The 23,062-nt window shown below is 43.2% G+C and overlaps 1 protein-coding gene across 1 annotated transcript in view; it reads left to right on the top strand.

Moving 5' to 3' along the window:
* Window positions 1-23,062, top strand: part of MSH2 (mutS homolog 2) — a 755,480-nt gene that overhangs the window by 410,918 nt on the left and 321,500 nt on the right. Inside the window, exons 9-10 of the mRNA XM_086927770.1 lie at window positions 4,435-4,558; window positions 21,453-21,603. Of these exons, the coding sequence (XP_086783896.1) occupies window positions 4,435-4,558; window positions 21,453-21,603 (275 nt within the window). The remainder of the gene's footprint in view (window positions 1-4,434; window positions 4,559-21,452; window positions 21,604-23,062) is intronic.

Genomic DNA, 23,062 nt, shown 5'->3' with positions numbered 1-23,062 from the left:
CCCTGCCCGCCCCGAGGGCGTGGCTGGCTGCGTCGGTGTCTAGGCCAGCCCACTCTAGGGCGGGAAAAAGCGCGCCCCGGCTACGCCGCTTCGGGCATACCAGCCAAGACGCGCCTCCCGCCCTAAAATGGCTTCCCGGGGGGATCGAGGCACTCCGCCATACGTTCGGGGGGACCGAGTGGTCGCCCCTTTCCAAAAGAGCCCGTAGGCTACTTTTGAACTACTTTATACAAGTTCATAACAAATTTCGAAACACATTTTTGACATCACAGCCAACTTACGAATACGTTTCAGTGTTTTGGTAACCTAGTTACAATTTATTATGGATTAATGTTGCTTCATTTTGGTTTATATAATCGGTGATTGTTGCCTCTTTCTCTATGGTGGTGCGTTTGGCAACTGAGGACTTTGACCTTAACCTGCCCACAGTGGCTCTCAAGGCAAACGTCTTGACAGAGATGCTTCAGCCAGGAGTCACCCCCTCTCAGCTCTTACTCTGATTCAGTGATGCACTTACTGATGTCCTACTTTGGGCCTAGTCCAAACCCTGCATAGGGGCTCTTGTGCATAGGAATAGTGCCCGCTGCCATCACCCTGCTCTGTGAGACCCCAGTTTCCTTACCCAGCACCCCAGAGAGCTTGATGGTCCAAGTCTCCACCTATGATCTACCTAGGCATTTTCTCTACCACTCCATTCAATAGGGAATCCAAAAGGTTTGATACCTTGGGAAGAGGGAGTTCTCTTCTCCCACTCTTGCATTGCGGTCGGTAAACACTGGGTATCCTTCATATTGGAGGAGGCCCAAGCCACACCCTCCCAAGGTATTGTTGACGGGAGAGACGCAGAAAAGTTCAATATATGATATGGATTTGGCATGACCAACTCGCTGCGTAGAGCAGTTTCATCGTTGCTGGCTCTGCAGCGCCATGCATGGCTGAAGACAGCTGGTTTTTCAGGGAAAGTCCAAGCCTCACTTATGGATTTGCCCATTGATGGCGCCTGCCTTTTTAGAGAGAAACCGGACTCAACGCTGGAGCGCTTTAAGAACAGCAAAGCTACGGCCAGGTCCTCTGACTTGTCTATGGTCCCTGGTCAACCCGAGTCCACCCTCGCTCTAAGGCTATAATACGGATGTTTCAGCCTCTGGCCTAGATTTCAGTGAGAAACACACTGAGGTTGTTGGGCCTCATGTACTCCTGCATCCTGCTTTTACATCATGACCATTGGCATATTCAAATGTAATACAAACATATGGTATCCCAACAGGTATTATTTGAAGACAATTACAATTGATATGTAAAAAACATTATCAGGAAGGACAAAGGAAGCTCATTTTTACTTATAAATGTACTCATGGCATCATATGTATCCAAAACAGGTTACAGTTGTAGCAGCACTGTAAACAAACAAATTAATACAACCCGAATTGTACTTGGTGCTCAAGAAGTGCCAGTGGTGTGCACGGTGGCGACTCAAGTGACAATGTGAACAGCAAACACGGCGCAAAGTGATTGGTGCAGGAATATATACAGTGACTTGAGGCAACAATATGGTTCCAGCTGAATTGTGGTCTATTTGGTTTCACTAGGGGCTGGCCTTAGTCTTAGATGAACCACATTGTATGTTCGCGCCTTAGATTGAGCTGTCTGTTCGACAGCGGTCGATCCTCTTAAATTGGGATCTTCATCAGGACTGGGTTGATAGATGGACAGTGCTGATAGTTGGGTATGTCGGGCAGGGAAGGGAGGTACTGACTGGTAAAGTCAATGGTCCAAATCGGTTCCGGGAATCAGGGTGAATTAAGTGAGTTCCGATGAAACAGGAACAACACAAGGCGATTGAATCTTGAGTATGGGATGTCCTGTGAGGTAGAATAACGGGCCTACGGTTCAGCGCGTCAGAGCGGGAAAAGTAAATCCAGTCCCTGCAACATCTGTCTGTGGCTTAATGCATTGATAAAGTATCTAAGATGTCTGAGCTCTGGCTGGTGTGTACTTAATCACCCTCTTTAAGATCAGCTTGATCGTGCACCTCTTCTGCCCTTTGTATCAAACATTCAGATGAAGCAATTGAATCGGGATTCCCTTAACCCCACCAAGCCTGTGCCCTAAGGGCATCCCACATCACTAACATAGGGGCTGTGCCTTGATTATAACATAGAATTGCACAGTCTATATTTTTAACTTTTCCAGATGCTCTTCATATTTAGGTATTTCTTTCTTGAATGTCCGAAGACCTGTAGACATTGCCTGTCAGTCCCTGCAACCTGTGTCTGCGGCTCAATGCATTTTCAAAGTGTCTAAGATGGCTGTCCTCTGCCTGGTGTGTGCCTAATCGCCTTCTTCACACCCTATGATACCTTTGCCTTCAGTTCTGCTTTAATTGGACAGAAGGCTAAGACCAGAGTTGTCTAGAGCAGGTTTCAGTTACGACCATTTGAAAACCAGTTCCTTGCTGCAGCTTTGGTACCACGGTGGACTCCTTTTCCACAAACCAAGGCGATAAAATTTGCGATTGCAAAACACTCAAATCGCATGTTCTGATAGCTCTTAAGCCAGTTTTGTCTTGGAACTAGGCCATCGTTTTTTTAAGACCACTCTTGATTCTCACACCAAAACGTATTCACATTTAAATTATTGTTTAACGTTTCTCTTTTCTCCATTTGTAGAATCAGTGTCTCCACCTCTTTGTTTCACAGCAGTATCCCTTTGTGCCAGCCTTTGTGTAGTCTTTTACAGTAGATAGAGGCATGAGTCGCTATTTGATCCTCCGGCTGGGATTTGAGTTTCAATTATTTAGGTACCAGAGACATTTTAAGGCACGGGCAAAATGGGTAATTGTCCAGGGCCCCCACCAATCAAGGGCCCCGGGAGACTGAACATTTTCTCCAGCTCCCTGTTGCGTAATTCTGTAAAATTAATTATTGTTTGGTATCACAGGACATTAATTGAAAGAAAAAGAAAAAGAAAATGTGTAATAAATTCTGATGTGTTCCAAACAATGACCCCAAAATATTTCTTGTCCGATGCCCCCAAAATCATTAAGCTGACACTGGGTTGAACATGATGATTATAGCAAGACAGTACCTTCTACCTGAGTCAAGGCAGTCTTGCTAGTTGATTGATGGGACTATCTAAGTCTGAATGTGCCCTCTTGACAGCGTTAAGATTTTAAGAAGGATGTCTTAGTAGTGTTCTTTGGGCAAGGACCAGTGCACAGCAAAAGGATTCAAAGTTCTGCAGTTGTTGAATAATTCAGTACCTCAGCTTAATTATTCTTTTTAAGTTTTAACCGAATCCACTATCGAATTTACTGCTGAGTTTGTTTTAAATTCAGCATTAGCAGCAGATAAATCAAAAGGTCCCAGTTTTTGTGTAATGGCGCAGAGAATTTTAGAATATAATTAAAAGACAGCTGTACCCACATATTTGTTATGCAATCAATAGTACTGTTATGCAAGACTCTTTGGTAATGGAGAGAGGTTTCCAGAGGCCTCTATTGTGTATGAACACACATCTTGAAATCAGAAGACCCAACTGGGATGCAGGCTATAAGGCAAATGCATTTTAAATCAATTCGAGTGTATTATGCATGCTCCTTTTCTGCCGAATGTAACACAGTACATGTTTTTTAAGACTATTTTACTTTGACCAGTAAACATCTTTATGGATAAAATTATGTTCTCACTTTTCATTCTGGAATTTTTTTTTGTTGATGGTGACATTTTGGATAGGATGCGATGTGTGTATATATATAATTGTCTTTCTTTCATATGATATCCTAGAATACTGTAACTGTTTAGAACCACTTTTGCTAGTGCTCAAAATACTAGATAATGAATGATGAACCAGGTCTTTCTGCTCAATGTGCATTCAACAGCATAACAGCCTGTGTAATTTGACTTTGCTTTGGCACATAATTTACTTAATGCTGGTAGCACCGTTTGGTCCCTCATCACATAATTTTGGTGGCCATGTTTATAGGTGAGATATAATTTCCCATCAATAGTTTTGGGACCTGGTCACATTAACCTCATTACTTCTTTCCTTCTCCAGCCACATTTATGGTTTGTTTTCTGTTGTTATACTGTTTGGAAACAGAGCACGAATGGTGTAAAATGTTAATGTAAATGGGGAGTGATGAATTTGAAATGTTATTAGAACCCAAATGCCTTTGAAAAGACTGGTTTGTTATTCGCCATTCCGAGCTTACATATTCTCGATCCTTTTATTAAATTGATCTCATTTATGTAATGCTACCTTTTGTAACGGGAACGTTTTTTTTTTACTCAAGCATAGATTGAAACACGTTATGCAAATAATCTCCCGTTCCATTGCTTTTAGGACCATTGCTAATAATATTCGAGCAATACCCTGTAAGTGGATACCCTGTAAGTGGATAACCTAATGGGTTTCACCCTTTCTTTTTCCTAGGTTGAAAATCATGAATTCCTAGTGAAGCCCTCCTTTGATCCTAACCTGACAGAATTGAGAGAGCAGATGGATGAACTGGAAAAGAATATGAAAGCAACTCTGAATATTGCAGCCAGAGAGCTCGGTAAAAACGTGATCATGTATTTTTTGTTTTAAGAAGATCCCTTATCAGTTTTAAAGATGGTTCAGTCGAACTTTACATTGAAAATTCATTTTTTGATTTGCATTGAACTTTTGACCCCATGCAGTAAACTTGGCAATTGTTTGGCGTAGTCAATAAAGATCTGTCATGTTAATTGTGTGCAAAATCTTGCAGAAAAAAAAAATTAAGAGGTAGTGAAAAAAGATGTTTTGGCCCCCATATAAATGCTTTTTTGCTTCTACAGCCAAAACCTTTGATCAAATTTATGTGAAACGTGGCATGAAAGTTGAACTTTACACTGAAAGGGCGCTGTTATTGCGTTGGAGTAAATCCATTCAGTAGTTTTGAGATAAAAGCATTGAGTGTGCTCTAAAGGGTTAACACTTTCAAGCTTACCCAAAATCTAAAAAATAAAGGAATTTGATTGGGTGAGGGAACATTTTTTTCCCCTGTTGGCACCACAGATTAAATTGTTCTGATTGGTTGGCTGCAAGAGAACAATTTCACTTCCATCCTTCATATCCATGTGTGGGGCACAGTACCCAATGTGGAGAAAGAAATCATAGAGGCAGGGTGCATACACTCTAACCATCCAGGCCTTAGTGAAGGCCTTTATTTTTTTTATGTAACCAAGCCACTTTGTAAAATAAAAAATTAAACGAGTTGGGCTTTCAAGGCACAGCAAATTCAAAAAAGGACTCGTTTCATGCCAGAATACAGCAAACCCATGGCAGGTTTCACCACCCATGGTTCTCCATTCAGGAATTCAGTCATGGCTTTATAGCCCCGGAAAACGAGACCCGAATCCAAGAAGCTTACCCTGGTTTTGTGTTACCCAACCAGAGTTAACGGAACTCCTGGGCTGCACTGGAGCAGTGAACTCAGCCCTGGGATCTGCAAATTCTAGAACAAAAAAATTACGTTTAAAAAAAAACAAGCGGCCCTGACTCTGTGGTCCAACACAGATGCGTAGTGGGAGCTGGTCATACTTATTACGTTGCAAAAATAATAAATATTAGTAATATTAGTGGATAAATAAGCCGTTCATTATATATATTCACCATAAACTATACTTGTAGGTTTCTCACCATAATCCTGTTTCTACAGGGAATTTGTAAACGTTCCTGTTATAATTCCAATAAAACTTCTCCTTGTTTAGTTTCTACTGCCTGCACCATCTTTGTGAGTGATCTCCACTTCTGTAAGATCAGCTCAATCGTGCACCACTTCTTCCCTTTCTATTGTAAATTCAGATGAAGCAATTGCATCGTGACTCCCTCCACTCTACCAAGAGTATGCCTTAAATGTATCACAGATCACTGACAAGTAGGCAGTGCCTTGATGTATGTTGTAGAATAACACAATCTAAATGTTTAACTTTTCCAGAAACTCCTTAGTATTTCTTTCTTAAATGTCCACAGACCTTTAGATCTTGCTATATATCCATATATTTTCATATTAACATGACTGGATTAAGGTATAACATCACCTTGAGATTCCATGTAACCTTGACCTCTGAATGTTCATCGTAGTGAGAAAATGACCTATTTTAAATTTTGCTTATGTGAAAGGCATTAGAATGCATATTACCTGTCTTCTGGATTATGCATGTGCCAGATATCTGCTAATTGTAATGTTGCAGGGATTCTGCTCAAGAACAAAACGATGCGCAGGATTATAGGACCTTGGTGTATAGGGACTGAGTCATCCTACCACCTTAGTACCCATAAGCCCAGGACCGACTTGATATAGTGTCTCAATTGCTCTCATATTCACTCACAGAGAAACAAATGATTAGTCTGCCAAATCTCTCAGGAATCGCAGTAACAAGACACACCCTTTGGCTCGCACTCTCGTACTTGTCCACAATAAGATCTGACAGAGACACAGAACAGTTTAAAATATGTATTTTAACTACTGTGCTGTAACATGCAGTATATGTGCCACAACAAGCGGGAAAAGGCCTAGTACAAATACAGTCAGCATAGCAGCTAGTCCATAAATCATGAAGGGAGATGTCATCATGGAAAAAGAATAGAGCCTAACCTGCATCCCCTTGCTAGGAAATAGTATTAATATATATTAGAAGATCTTTAAGGTCTGGCCAGAACAAAATAACAGTGGGCGTTGTTGTTCAACCGTGCACATAATGTTCAGTCAAAATCCGAGGAACATGCAGAAAGTGAACACAGCGATGAGTTTGCATGTAAAAACAGCCATAAAAAATATTTCAAAAATAAAGACGTGTATTAACGTGCGCAAAGCATCAGGCTGGCTGCGACATGCTCATGCTAACTTAGTGAAGACGACAATGTCTCTATGGGCCATGTCACAACGTCTTTATTAGGAAATTGCACTTTTTGCTTTCCTCAATCTCATTTTAATGCCTGTTTTGTTGGTGTCCAACATACAATGTAGTATGCAGTTAAAGTTCCCAACCGCTAAGATCTTTTATACATTTCAGGCCTATCTTTGTTAGGGTTGTATTTGCACATAGAACAGACCACTCGGCATATGGCTATGTAAGGGTCATCCACCATCCTTTTGAATCTGAGCTGGTGTATTTACCACTGTTTTAAGACTTAAAAGTGCAATGGCTTTTATTGAAGCACTCTGCATGGTGTATGCTACCTTCTTAAGACCCATTAAGGAAAATACCTTTCTATCCTGAAATGCTATTTTAGTCTCCTGATGACACTGTCTGGTTTGAAATTATCAATCTCTGGCTTGACCCAACTGTTTCCTTCATGCTTTCAACCCTTTAATATCCATAGAGATTATATACAGTTCCTTCTCCATGTTGGTTCAGTTCTTGTTGGCATATTATATATAATTGGAACTGCATTATTTTCCCATATTGACCCAATTCCCCCTCCCACCAATCATCCTTTCCCCCAAAATCTGTACCACCAATCTTACAGGCACAAGGTGGTTTCCTCTTCCTCCCTAAAGAACGCACTCTCGGACATTCTCCCCTGAACATGCCTACTGCAAGGGGTCTTAAGCAAGTAGCTCTGTATGTTCTTCTATTTCCTAAATGTTATTTGCGGATTGTCCGCTTCAGTACCACAAAGAGGGAGGGAGAAACGTCTAAAAGGGACCAGAAGCTCACTTTCCCCTTACAATCTATATGCTACAATAGAGAAGTCCATTCCTTCATAAAAGGTCAACTATATTCCCAATTCCAGCTTGAAGGGTTGGGAAATTCCTCCTTTGTTTTTAGGACCTTATTTCACCCACATGCTAGTCGTGTGGCATGGTTCATCATTGGGTCCACACCCGGTGTACTTTTATCTACTGGGTGGGGCTGAACTCCACTCACAAGATTCAAAACATATACGATCCTACTAATATGCCTTGAGATCTAAGGTTAATAGTTTTTGATGTATATGTATGTGTAATTTATACCATGCATGCACTCACGCATTATCCATTCATATCTTCGGGGGGGAAGAGTGTGGTAGAAAGCTTGGAAATTAGCCAGCATCTCTTATACATCATATTGATGGACTAATATCCAGATAGCTGATCACTGGCTGGTCAGGCCCAGGTATCATATTTAGTCCTTTGGTCCTGGCCTGCAATTGTGCCTAACTCCCTCCCTAAACCACGGATGCAAGGATATAGTAGTCCTTTCATGAAGTGATGGACATTTCTATTGTTTGATAGATAACACCTATCTCTGATATGGCAGCAATAAAACCTGCGATGTATTGGGTCAAGCTGGTAAGGAATCCAAAAGTCACAATAAATTTGTGTGCACTGTAGGACGCTTATAGATGTGATTGTTTAGGTTGAGGCATCTGACTGCCACATGTGGGGGGCTGATTAACTGAATTGCGGCAGACAATGACAAGAATTAGTACTATATGGGGGGGAAAAGCCAGTGCACATAGCCCCTTCACACATGAAGTCAATGCGAGCCAACACACTTCCTGTTTGATCCAAACTGTGTCTGTGGTGAGGGCTGCCAGGTGATTAACCCTCCACTGCTCGTAGGCTTACAGATGATTAGCCCCACTCTGTGCATATTCACAGTCAGTTACGAGACACTATTTTTCCCATCTGATACCTGCAAGGTCCAGCCTTTCCCCCATTAAGGCAGCAAAAGATTTGGTTGGGGCATGAGTTGACCTACCACTCTGTAACGTACGACTAATCAAGGTCTCCACAATGTCAGTGCCTCTCCTGTTTTTGCTGGCGGGGGTAGATCAGAAGCAGGAGGGCATAGGCGGACAAAGGGTTGTGAGGCATAATCTAATGTTTCTATTTGACACTTAGCTGGAGATTGGGTGGCGTATGGTTTCACTGCCCTCATACAAGGTCGAATTGGGCCCATCGACGAGCTTGCCAAATGGTCTTAATGCCCACCGGGGCTAATGCAGTCTTAAGGCACAACGTTCACGATCAGGGAGGCTCCCCAACCCCCAAATTTGTGACACTCACTCCTTGTGGAAGCCCATTGAAGTATTAAGAGCGCACATTTCGGAGAATGACCATGAAATCCGGAGCCCAGCGGAAACCTCGGCCCACTCACAGCCTGACTATCTACGCATTCATGTGCCTGGTGGCACATGAATCAGGCCCAGCGTCCATGTGCTCTTTGCTAAATGGAATTCTGAGGAGGAGCTGCTTCAGTTATCAAAGCGGGCTCCCCCCCTTCCATAGTCGTTAGCTCACGGGCCCAAGCTAGTCTCCTCACATCCTGGCAGTGTGCGTTAGCGAGTGGGCACAGACACCATTTTGACAACCCCCTTCTGCGCTCTGCCTCACTCTGCCAACCGTTATAGTTCCCTGGAGCAAAGAGACCAGCTAGAAGGGAGAAAGAGTTCCAACAGTGTATCCCCGGAATACCTTACCTGTTTGCTTTTGCTCTGGTGATCGGAGGATAAACAAAAAACCAAAATGGTTCCCCTTGGGAGAAATGTGTAAGCTTAAACTTCTAAAGGAAAAGAACAGAATATATTAATCATCTGTGAGGGTTTACTCGGCGTGTTTAATTACTGTCAATTTAGATAACATCTTTTGTCGGTGCTCCAATAAATGGCGCAGTAGGAGTTATTGGTGCCAAAGGTGAATATAAGGGTGCTGGTGCTAATTACAAAGGACAATCCATCAACATGGTTGACTGAGTAGTGGAACATGATCCAAACTGTGACTCAAAATTCGAGTGCATTTTAGGTACTACAATATTTGGCAGTCAACAAGTAAACGCGTCCATGTTCCGACGCATTAAACAACTGTAAGTGTAGGTCTTCATCAGGACAAAAAATGGTAGAAGCAATCTCCCTATCACAAAAAAATCACACTTGTGACCACCATGAATTTGGAACTTAGACGCTGTTTAAACTCTTACAATTGAGGAAAACATTCTGTTCTCTTGCTTTAGAGGTTTAAGAGGTTTAGGTTCAACCTTACAAATGTCTCCCAAGGTAACTGTTTTTTGTTTGTCAAGTTCTCATGGACACCGGGTGGCCACATAATATTTTTGAGTGGTCTGATGATATTGGAATGTTGCTTCCATGGCAGGAGCCCCACTAGAACGCGGCCATCTTGCGCGCCAGCTCTCGGGCACCTACTGTTTAGAGATGCAAATACATTTCTGAATATACCCAGAGCACAGTAAGGGTGGCCGATTCAGGATAATCTGTCTCCCTCTTAAGGAGTATATTGTGGTCAGGATAAAAGATTCAATTTGTATATCAGTAATTTATTGATGAGGGCTTTCACTCCATTCACAATAGACATGCTAGGCCTGGGTGGTAAATTCTGTTCCGCTCGGCGAATTTGGGTAATTTTGCGTTCCGCGGAGAATGCAAAATTGCCCGAAATTCTGCGTTCCCGACTTCGCGAAATCTTTTGCTTGTTTGCATTCTCAAAATGCATGTTCATGAGATATTCCCCCCCAGCACGCAAACAGCGATTGCGAAGAGGAAAAAAGCATCGCGAACAAGCAATTCTGCGTGTTCATGGAATTTATGCCTGTTCGTGGAGATTTTTTACTGTTTCGCAGAGATTTGCGTAACGCGATTACGCAAATTCCGCCCACCCCTAATACATGCACAGTTTGGAATTCCCAAGCAAATGTTTTTTAAGTGTCTGCAGCTTCGGGAATAGTTTGAGCCAGTGGCAACGTCAGTGGGATTTCCACCCTTTCTCCACAATAAAGGCCTCAGTTTTTTTTGGCCTATTACAATTTGTGACCATTAAATATAATGGGGTGGCCCAGTGACCCTCAGAACCTGGGTTCTAAGTTTTATATAAAAACAATGGTTCTGTTGGGAGATATATCAATTTCTTTGTTCGATACACTAGTTTTCAAAACATTGTTCTGGAGTATTCTACAATATTATTTTGAGAATAAATGCGTGATTTGGAAGGAAAAAGGGAAAAACAACAACACACACACCAGATTTTTTACTTTTCCCAGAATTTTCTTATTTTGAAAATCAGACATTGAGTAGTCAAATGTAAAATCAGAAAAATCAGAAAATGGTTGTCCAACACATAATTGACATAGAAATATAAATAACAGATACGTGCTCAGGTGAATAGTAGTGACAAGTAGTGAATTGACTGCGTGATTGACTCAATAACATATATAGACACTAATAGATCAGTCCATAATTCAAACTCAATTGTTTCAACAAATCCAAATATTTTCTTCTTTTGTAGTTGAAACTTGGTATGGACTGGTTATGACACAACGTCGACGTTTCAACGCTATCAGGAGGAGCTGGCTTTTATGCAACCATAGCGGGTCTTCCTCAGGACTAACAAAGGAGGGAGGACAACCTATGAAGGAATGAGGATTGATATTAGTTCTAGGCGTATGAGGCATGACATAAAACCGTGAGACACTGCCAAGCCTGGCTGGCTCACCTGTTGGTTTTGTCGGGATCCTGCTTCTAACTCTGTCTGAGCAGGGCGGATGTCCTTACCAATCGGTTATTCGATAATAGCTTCTGGGAAAGAGGGGATAAAAATCACTATCCTTCTACTATTATGAAGGAATCTATAACTATCTATTTGATAGTGGACATATTCCTATTTTTACATACCTTCTGCAATCTATGCAGTAAATTTCACCACCAGCCGGTGGCGAAATAGGGAGGGTAGGGGTTAAGTGCTGCAGACGCGATCCCCTATGGGGAAAAGCAATAAAGGAGCTGTTATCAGAAAAGGCTGTGCTGTGGAAGCATCATGCACTATTCAAAACGATCACCAGTGCATGTGGGGCTTGTGAAGACTGAAACAATGAAAAAAGCCGTGTGTTTAAAGTGTCTTGTATATCAAACACTTGTATGCAATAATGAACCAGGTGGCAAGCGACGCCTTGTGAGCCGGTTACCTACATAGGCTGTGTCTATAGACTGAAGTGAGTGTGCCGCGGGTGATTAGTAGTTGATGCGAATGTTGGTAAAAGACGCCCAGGTCAAATGCGGGAACTCGATAATTACAAGTCTCGTATATGCTACATATTGGTGCCGGAGTTCTAACTTAGAGCAATGTTGCGTGAGCGCGTGCGCAATGGTGAAAGTGTCTAGTAGTGATTTGTGTCCTAATGGCAACTGAGTGCTATTAATCATACAGCTGATCGTCACTGATAAACTATAGTGCACGGGTGTTGTATTATTACATATGGTATCGTCTTTTCTGAAGCGGCGGTTCCAGACGAGACGCTAAGGATTCATTACGCTTACTTTTTGGTGAGAGCTCCAGCCGTCCGACTCCTTCTCAATGTGGCGAATAGTGCTAGGGGTTCCGCCTGTACGTTAATGCTTAAATACTACGTAACGTGAACTACGTGTCAGCGTGCACGTTCTAACCTGTGCTAGTGGTAAAACATGGAAAGGAGGGAGTTGGAAGCCTCTCTGCGTTGAATCACTTAAGTACTTTTAAGGTTGATATTCTGTATTACTGTAACCTTGACATGTTGGGTCAAAGATTAATTAAACTAACAATTTGTCCACCCAAAAGCGCTATTAGTAATGCAAACAAATGTAGACATATCAAGTTAAAATTTGATCAGTGTAACATATGAAAACAATTTCATAATCCGCCAATAATTGTCGCTGGTACTGGTTACATATACCAAAACAATTACCTATTGTTAACGCAGTAAAAAATCACTATAACATGTTACATATTCATCAAACACAACATGTAAAACTTGAGAAATTAAACGGACCCTGACGACGAAGGGCTTTGAAGAGACGGATACCTTTCAGACCCGGAGTATAAATTTCTCAACAAAACATATCCAAGAATTCCGACAATTTATACCATCCCAAAGATTCACAAAAACATGAACAAACCGCCTGGAAGACCTATAGTCTCCGGTTGTGGATCGATTCTGGAACCGGTAAACCAATATATGGATGATTTCCTACAACCCTTTGTTCTAAATACCAAATCATACCTCCGAGATACAATGCATACTATTCAGATTTTTGAAAATCAACCGTTCAACAACAAACAGCAATTACTTGTCACCCTGGATGTATGCTCGCTTTACACGAGCATACCGCAAGACGAAGCAATAGAGGTGATTACAAATACACTGAATACCGGCCCTTCACCACATTGGGTACCAACAGAATTCCTTGTACAACTATTACAAATTGCCATGTCCAAGAACTATTTCATGTTCCAGAAAGATTTCTACTATCAATGCAGAGCAGTGGCGATGGGAGCAGGGTTCGCTCCCAGCCTGGCGAATATATTCATGCATGACTTCGAGTCAAAACACATCTACGGGAACCAAAATCCCTACCGAGAGCACATTACTAAGTGGAACAGATATATAGACGATATCGTCATGATCTGGACAGGCTCAGAAGACAGTTTGAACAACTTCCTGTCCTGGCTAAATAATTGCTCTACAGACATCCAATTCACCATGTCATACAGTAGGGATTCTTTACCCTTCCTGGATTTAACCTTTGAAGTAGAGGAAGGCAAGATTGTAATGAACCTGTATAAAAAACCAACGGACCGCAGCACTTTACTTCAGTATAATTCACATCACCCGAGGAATCTGCGAGATAACCTACCATATGGACAATTTTTGCGCCTGCGCAGAAACTGCACTAGACCGACAGATTACTTCAAAGAAACAGACCTACTGATCACCAAACTACGAGAAAGAGGGTACCCGAAAGGTCCCTTAAGCAGAGCATGGAAACGTGCATGGTATAGACTGCGTGAGACATTACTAGAGGTACAAGAAAAATCTGAAGGACTGGACAAAGTGATCTGCGTACCTACATTTAACTCAAGAAGCCACGACATCACTAAAGTAGTGAAAAAATATTGGAACTTAGTAGGCCCAGAAATTGGATTGTCAGAACCCCTGCTGTGTTCGTTTAAGAGGGCCAAAAATGTTAAGGACTATGTGGTATCTTCATTTCTGGAAACACCCGAGACCAATGATATCAGAACACAATTGGGACTACCACCTATCATAGGCCACCAGAGATGTGGTAATTGTAAGGTGTGTAAATACACCATAACAGGGAATTCATTCACCTACAGGTCTAAACAGCATTTACTGACAAAATTCACCAACTGCAACAGCCAGAACCTAATTTATGCTATCAAATGTCCATGCGACCTACTATACGTGGGACAGACTACACAACGAGTTAAAAACAGGATAATGCAACACCAAAGTAGAATCCGCTGCAAAGTACAAGGGGCACCCCTGGTCGAACACTACAAAACAATTGGCCACACCCATGAAGAAATTGAATGGTGGGTGATTGAAAAAGTAATATTGCACCAACGAGGAGGAAACATGGCCTCCAGTCTGAACTATAAAAAGTGCCTTTGGATCCATACCCTCGACTCAGTTGTACAGGGTTTGAATGAAAATGAAGAAACATACCTGCAGATGAGCAAGCTATGATGTATAATTACTTGGACACCATGCATGATCCCCTAACCGTTATCACAATAAGGGACACCTCCAGGCGATAATACACATGGTTAGATATGCTACATGAGACCAGGATCTATACATACCACCCTTTAATTTCTCAAGTTTTACATGTTGTGTTCGATGAATATGTAACATGTTATAGTGATTTTTTACTGCGTTAACAATAGGTAATTGTGTTGGTATATGTAACCAGTACCAGCGACAATTATTGGCGGATTATGAAATTGTTTTCATACGTTACACTGATCAAATTTTAACTTGATATGTCTACATTTGTTTGCATTACTAATAGCGCTCTTGGGTGGACAAATTGTTCGTTTAATTAATCTTTGACCCAACATGCCAAGGTTACAGTAATACAGAATATCAACCTTAAAAGTACTCCATATACGTGGGTCCTTAAATGATTCAACGCAGAGAGGCTTCCAACTCCCTCCTTTAAATGTTTTACCACAAGAACTAGCACAGGTTAGAACGTGCACGCTGACACGTAGTTCACGTTACGTAGTATTTAAACACTAATGTACACGCGGAACCCCTAGCACTATTCGCCACATTGAGAAGGAGTCTGACGGCTGCAGCTCTCACCAAAAAGTAAGCGTAATGAATCTTGTTGTTGTTGTGCCTTGGAGCCCGTCCTCTCCACCCTGCTCCCACCTCCCAGCAGCTCCTCCCTCGCTCCGTCCCCCTCCACTATCCACTTATGTCAGATGCATTTGCGCGCAGCGTTCACGCGCTGCGGACGCGCCCCATGTGCGCTGAAGGTGCGCCAAAGGTAAGCCCGTCTACGCCCGTCCGCGCCTGGCCCGTGCCCAGCGCCAGACCCCCATGGCCCCCGCAAAATCCTCTCCCCCCGCATAACGTACAACACCGCTACCCTCTCAGCACTCAACTCCGGCCGTCTCCCAGACTGCTTCCAAGCCGCCCCAGGACACACCCATGGACCCTTCACCTGCCACTCCTACAAGTTCGACTGCATCAGGACCCACACCAAATCCACATACTCCAAACAGAGCTCTGACACTAACCATCTGAAGTGCATCCTACTCCACACCCGCTCGGTCCACAGACACGCCATTGAACTTTGGAACCTACTCGACACCACATCGCCGGACGTCGCCTTTCTTACAGAAACCTGGATGAACGCCTCATCAGCGCCCGACATCGCCATTGCCATCCCAGACGGCTACAAGAGCATCCGAAAGGACCGCATCAACCAAACAGGAGGAATCGCCATTATTCATAAGAACACCATCCGCATCACGACCAGTTCCGATGACAACCTCACAACCGCCGAACACCTTCACTTCCAGATTCACACCGACCCTAAGACCATACTCAGAGGCACCCTCATCTATAGACCACCTGGGCCCCGCACACAATTCAGCGAAGACATCACTGACTTCATCAGCCCTCACGCCCTCCCCTCCGAGGACTACATCCTACTGGGAGACTTCAACTTCCACCTGGAAAAGAACGACAGCAACACCACCACCCTTTTGGACAACCTTGCCAATCTCGGAATCAAACAACTTGTTGACACCCCCACCCACTTTGCCGGGCACACGCTCAACCCAATCTTCACCTCCAGCAAGCACATCTCCTTTAATCACACCACGACCCTCCATTGGACGGACCACAGCTGCGTTCACTTCAACTACAAAAAGACTACAACCCACAACCACCCACAACCAATTCCCCGGAGAAACTGGAATAAAATTACCACCGACCAGCTCTTCACCAAAACCCTCCTGCAAAATCATCGGACCCAAACCAAGCAGCCACCAACCTCACACAATGGATCACCCACAGCGCTGACAAATTAACACCCTTGAAAAACCATCAAATCAAGCATGGCAGCAAAAAAGCCCCCTGGTTTAATGACGACCTTAAGAAATCCAAGAAGATCTGTCGCATCCTCGAGAAAGCCTGGCGAAAAAACCCAACCACTGACAACCTGACCACCTTCAAGAATGTCACCCGCAAACACCACCAACTGATCCGATCTACCAAGAAATCAGCATTCAAGGATCGACTCGACAACAACGCCCACAACAGCAAGGAACTATTCAACATTGTCAAAGAGTTTACCAACCCCACCGCCGGCACCAAAGACATCATCCCATCCCAAGACCTCTGCAACTCTCTAGCCTCGTTCTTCCACAACAAAATCGCTGACATACATAACAACTTTGGAGACCAGCCCACCCCACCTACCTCCGAACTTAAACCCCCCTCCAACAACCTTTGCGCCTGGAACCCAATCACCACTGAAGACACCATCCGCCTTATGAACACCATTCACTCAACCGACCCATGTCCCCACCACATTTTCAACAAAACAGACTCCATTATCGCACCCCATCTCCGAGACGTCATCAACTGCTCCCTCAACTCCGCCACCTTCCCGGAAAGCTGGAAACATGCCGAACTCAGCGCCCTCTTGAAGAAACCAACAGCAGACCCCACTGAACTTAAGAACTACCGCCCTATTTCACTCCTCCCATTCCCTGCCAAAGTCATTGAGAAAGCCGTCAACAGTCAACTCGCCGCCTTTCTCGAATCCAACAAATCCCTCGACCCTTCACAGTCCGGCTTCCGAGCCAAACACAGCACCGAGACCGCCCTCATCGCAGCAACAGACGACATTCGAACTCTACTGGACAACGGAGAAACTGCTGCCCTCATCCTACTCGACCTCTCCGCAGCCTTCGACACAGTCTGTCATAACACCCTTATACAACGCCTCAGCAACGTCGGAATACAAGGAAAAGCATTGGACTGGATAATCTCGTTCCTCGCCCGAAGAACCCAGAGAGTCCGCCTCCCCCCTTTTAGATCAGAGGCCACCGAAGTCATCTGCGGCGTACCCCAAGGATCTTCACTCAGTCCCACCCTCTTCAACATATACATGAGTCCCCTCGCATCCATTGCGCGCCAACACAACCTTAACATTATATCCTACGCAGACGACACTCAGCTGATCCTATCCCTCACCAAAGACCCAAACACAGCCAAAACCAACCTACACGAGGGGGTGAAAGAAGTAGCCAGGTAGATGAAGAACAGCTGTTTAAAACTAAACTCGGACAAAACGGAAGTCCTCATCTTAGGATCATCCCCCTCCGCCTGGGACGACTCATGGTGGCCTCTGGCCCTGGGAAACGCACCAATACCAACGGACCACGCACGTAACCTGGGCTTCATCCTGGACTCCTCCCTCTCGATGACCAGACAAGTCAACACCGTCTCATCATCATGCTTCAACATCCTATGTATGCTCAACAAAATCTTCTGTTGGATCCCCACCGAAACAAGGAAGACGGTCACCCATGCACTGGTCACAAGCCGACTAGACTATGGAAACACCCTTTACGCCGCAACCACAGCCAAACTACAGAAAAAACTCCAACGCATCCAAAACGCCTCAGCCAGACTCATCCTAGACATCCCCCCGCCATGCTCACATTTCCGGCCACCTGAAAGACCTCCACTGGCTCCCCGTCAACAAGAGAATAACGTTCAGTCTCCTCACCCACGCACACAAAGCCCTCTACGACCTAGGACCCAAATACCTCAACACGCGCCTGTCCTTCTACACCCCCACCCGCCAACTTCGATCGTCCAATCAAGCCCTCGCCGCAATTCCACGCATCCAAAGATCCACCATGGGAGGAAGATCCTTCTCCTACTTAGCGGCCAAGACCTGGAATTCCCTCCCCACCCACCTCCACCTCACACAGAACCACCTCTCCTTCAGAAAACAACTAAAAACTTGGATATTTGATAAGTAAAGCTCCCCCCATCCCTCAAGTGCCTTGAGACCCTCTGGGTGAGTAGTGCGCTATACAAATTTAGACTTGGCTTGACTTGACTTAGCGTCTCGTCTGGAACCGCCGCTTCAGACAAGACGATACCATATGTAATAATAGACACTCTTGCACTATAGTTTAGCAGTGACGATCAGCTGTATGATTAATAGCACTCAGTTGCCATTAGGACACAAATCACTACTAGACAGTTTCTCCATTGTGCACGCGCTCACGCAACATCGCTTTTAGTTAGAACTCCGGCACCAATATGTAGCATATACGAGACTCGTAATTATCGATTTCCCGCATTTTACCCGGGCGTCTTTTACAGACATTCGCATCAACTACTAATTACCCGCGGCACAGTCACTTGAGTCTATAGACACAGACTATGTAGGTAACCGGCTCACAAGGCGTCGCTTTCCACCTGGTTCATTATTGCATACAAGTGTTTGATATACAGGACACTTTAAACACAAAGCTTTTTTCACTGTTTCAGTCTTCACAAGCCCCACATGGACTGGTGATCGTTTTGAATAGTGCATGATGCTTCCACAGCACAGCATTTTCTGATAACAGATCCTTTATTGCTTTTCCCCATAGGTGATCACGTCTGCTGCACTTAACCCCCACCCTCCCTATTTCGCCACCGGCTGGTGGTGAAATTTACTGCATAGATTGCAGAAGGTATGTAAAAATAGGAATATGTCCAATATCAAATAGATAGTTATAGATTCCTTCATAATAGTAGAAGGATAGTGATTTTTTCCCCTCTTCCCCAGAAGCTATTATCGAATAACCGATTGGTAAGGACATCCGCCCTGCTCAGACAGAGTTAGAAGCAGGATCCCGACAAAACCAACAGGTGAGCCAGCCAGGCTTGGCAGTGTCTCACGGTTTTATGTCATGCCCCACACACCTAGAACTAATATCAATCCTCATTCCTTCGTAGGTTGTCCCCCCTCCTTTGTTAGTCCTGAGGAAGACCCGCTATGGTTGCATAAAAGCCAGCACCTCCTGATAGGGTCGCAACGTCGACGTTGTGCCATAACCAGTCCATACCAAGTTTCAACTACAAAAGAAGAAAATATTTGGATCGGTTGAAACAATTGAGTTTGAACTATGGACTGATCTATTAGTGTCTATATATGTTATTGTGTCAATCACGCAGTCAATTCACTACTTGTCACTACTATTCACCTGAGCACGTATCTGTTATTTATATTTCTATGTCAATTATGTGTTGGACAACCATTTTCTGATTTTTCTGATTTTACATTTGACTACTCAATGTCTGATTTTCAAAATAAGAAAATTCTGGGAAAAGTTAAAAATCTGGTGTGTGTGTTGTTGTTTTTTCCTTTTTCCTTCCAAATCACGCATTTATTCTCAAAATAATATTGTAGAATACTCCAGAACAATGTTTTGAAAACTAGTGTATCGAACAAAGAAATTGATATTACAATTTGTGAACATTATTTTATGGGGAACAACCTAATAGATGGGTTGAAATTGGCAGTAGAGTGATCAAATTGGCTAAATATGAAAATCCTTGACACGTTAATTCAGAAATCTAATAGCATAATGCATCACTCATAGCGAAGTATCAACTGCAACATTATAAGACTGTTTTGATTTTTATGTTGCAGCTCTTAAGGCGGTGAAGTGGTGTAAGGAGTACCCTGCTAGGGGCATTTGTCCAAGGTGTGGATGCTCGATGCAGATCGAGTTTGAGTATTTCTTCTGTCCACATCTGGCCAGCATTGGAACAAAGTTTTTGAAGCTTGTTCTAAGACCAGAAAAGATTTTTGGAATTTGAAACCCACAGCTTCATATCATGTTAGTGATAGCCCCAGTCTGCCAACATGATGGACATTTCTCGGCAATTACTTTGGGCGGACTAGCAAATTCACTGTTTTGTAGATTAACTATGCATAGTTCACCCTTTTATTATGCATCTATATTTCTGCTCCTTTTTTCTTTTTTCTCATATAATTTAATACTCCTCCATTAAAAACTTTATGAACAACTCACATTTATAGTATTTTTTGCACATGAAACCAATTGCAAAAACTGAAAATGGTGTTCCAAGCACTGCACCAGAAATTAAAGAAGATGCATCGACACTCCGTTGCTTTCATAAAACCTCTCCTTTTACTACCAGAAGACAAGGCCAACACTAAATGTACCTACATCTTCAGTACCATATCTGTCGAGCAGTTCATTGTCATTCAGCGTGCACAGAATTCTTCTATTACGAAGTTGTTGTTCAGAGGGTTTTCATTAGCTTCGATTTACCTGCCTTCTTCACAATCAGGCAGTTAGTACATTGCATCATTATTTGTAATTTTGTCGTGAGAATGGTAGGCAATGTTGCATTTCACTCCTACTTGCAAGTAAATCATCAGGAAGCGATCTAGAACCTTGAGTCACTTAATTAAACACTGAATTGCATAATAGTTGTTATGGATAAGAAACCTTTCTAATGCAGTGGGTTTCGTATGCAATAACACGGTGTTCTGGGTGAACTGAATAAGTACCGGGATTATTTATAATGACATCATAACGTGTTTTCAGCGTAAAAGGTGCACATTTATGTTTTACTTGTGCATTTTCTGGATTTTATTTAATTCAAGCATGAGGGTCTGTGTCTGTAATCTGATTCATGTCTAGGCTATAACATTCTCCAGTTTACTCGTTCAATACATTTACCTGCTCTTAAAATCCTCAGAGGCACCAGTTAATCTTTCAAACTGAGGAATCAAATTGCCAGGGGGCCTGTAACGCTCTCGGCAAGTGGAGCTAAATGCTAGCTCATATTTACTCCTCTTTGACAGCCTGTGTGCAGTGCTTTGGGTTTTTAATGCATTTCTTAGGCAATGTGCTTTTGATGCTAGATGCATTGCAGATTGCAGCAAGTAAATTAGTCATTCTCAAAGGTATACAGCCACAATTTTAAAATCTGATAAAGATAGTAAAAGAAGAAGACTTCACCCATGCATTGCATAAAAAGTCTGCTTCAGATTTCTTGTCCCAAAAATGTATTAACTTATTGCTCGGAAACATTGTTATGAAAAGTTATGAGCGCTTCTGATAACGGTTTTGTTTTATTGACCTGAAGGTTTGGATGCTGGCAAGACAATAAAACTGGAGTCGAACTCTCAATTAGGACATTACTTCAGAGTTACCTGCAAGGAAGAGAAAGCCTTGAGGAACAACAAGAAATTCACTACTATCGACATCCAGAAGAATGGAGTACGATTTACGAACAGGTACTGCAGAAGCTTCTATTACACTGTATTCACATGGGATTTCCTTCCGTCTGAGTTATAAACCGATTCCAACGCGTGATTTAAGAAAAAGAACAGGGCCTCTGTTTGAGCAAAATTTGAAAGCTTCCAGTTCTTCTTTTGGTCTCCCGACATAATCCTAGGAGGAGGGCAACAGTATCGTCACTCTTTGGAGACAGTAGAGCTTCCTGAGAAGTCCCTGGCGTAGAGGTGGGAACAGGGAATGTCTAAGTGGCTACTTCTCAAGTGGCTTCCTTTAAAGGCGTTTAGATGCTTGGAACTACTTGGAGTAGAAACTGATCAGTTAGTATTTCCTGGGAGCAATGTGGTGCCGGGTGTGTTGCAATGTACTGTACATCTTGTATGTATCATGCAACCTGGACCTCTGGCAAGCTAGGTACCGTCGAAACAAAGTGGATGTGCTCGTGCCCCAGGGTATTCAGAGGCAGCCTCACTGTACCTGCGTCTTGCACATGTCCAGGGACACATCCTTTCATGAGCCCTTTTATTAATTTGACCATCCACCCTAGGTCTTTTCAACACTGGGGCACCCACTGTCTCTCTCTTTTGACTAGACGTTGAACGCGTGCTCCCTGAATACGTATCCTGTACACATACAAGCCCTGCACTACTTGTTCGGACTGTAGTATTATGAGGATAGATTATTCCAGTAGCTGCTGCTTTTGAAGCCTGGTATACTTGGCAAGAAGCATAGAGCAAATGGCCTTTCATGAAATAGCCATCAAGCTGAATCCATAGACTGGGTCGTGCTACATGGTGCTCACAAAATGAGGTCCACTCTTCCCTCTGATGAAATCTTTTTTTGTAAGATGGACGAAAGGTACACAATAAAGAAAACTCATTGCACCTCCAAGACAAGTCATTAGTGCTACAGGGTTTAAATACTACAGGGCAATAGTCCAGATCCAGTAAATGACCTGGTTTCCGAGCTGTACGTTCTGAAAATAAAGTGCTAACTCGGACATCTATTGAGTTAAATAAATTCACTGTGTGCACTGCTGGCACATAACCCAAGCACTCTGGTCTCAGCGATCAATGCACGCCATGATACTAACCCAGGTTCTGCTCCTTCCTCTACACGCTGCTGCTGCCATTGAAATGTACAGTGTCAAGCATGAGCAGCTTTAAATCGACCTTGTGTCCATTCACTGAGGGTCTCCTTGCACACCAACACACTTCTCAAGGATTTGCTTGCTTCTTTGTTTGGGATGGGCACGAGGACCTTTAGTGGTTGATCACAAGGGGAGTTTACAGCAAATTATTAGAGGTTGACAAACCAAGAAATTCATATAAAGAGCGGGGTCAGGGGTCTGCCTCAAGCACGAGCCAAGCCATCAAAAGATTCAGCATGTAAGTGATGCAGCAAATTTCTTGTAAAACGTGATAGCCTCTTTTTAATCTCAGAGTCTCTGTCCATCCA

Source organism: Lissotriton vulgaris, chromosome 6 (assembly GCF_964263255.1).
Source record: "Lissotriton vulgaris chromosome 6, aLisVul1.2, whole genome shotgun sequence".
Classification (NCBI taxonomy): Eukaryota; Metazoa; Chordata; class Amphibia; order Caudata; family Salamandridae; genus Lissotriton; species Lissotriton vulgaris.
The sequence above is the reverse complement of the archived record's forward strand: the minus strand, read 5'-3'. Positions and strand labels throughout refer to the sequence as shown.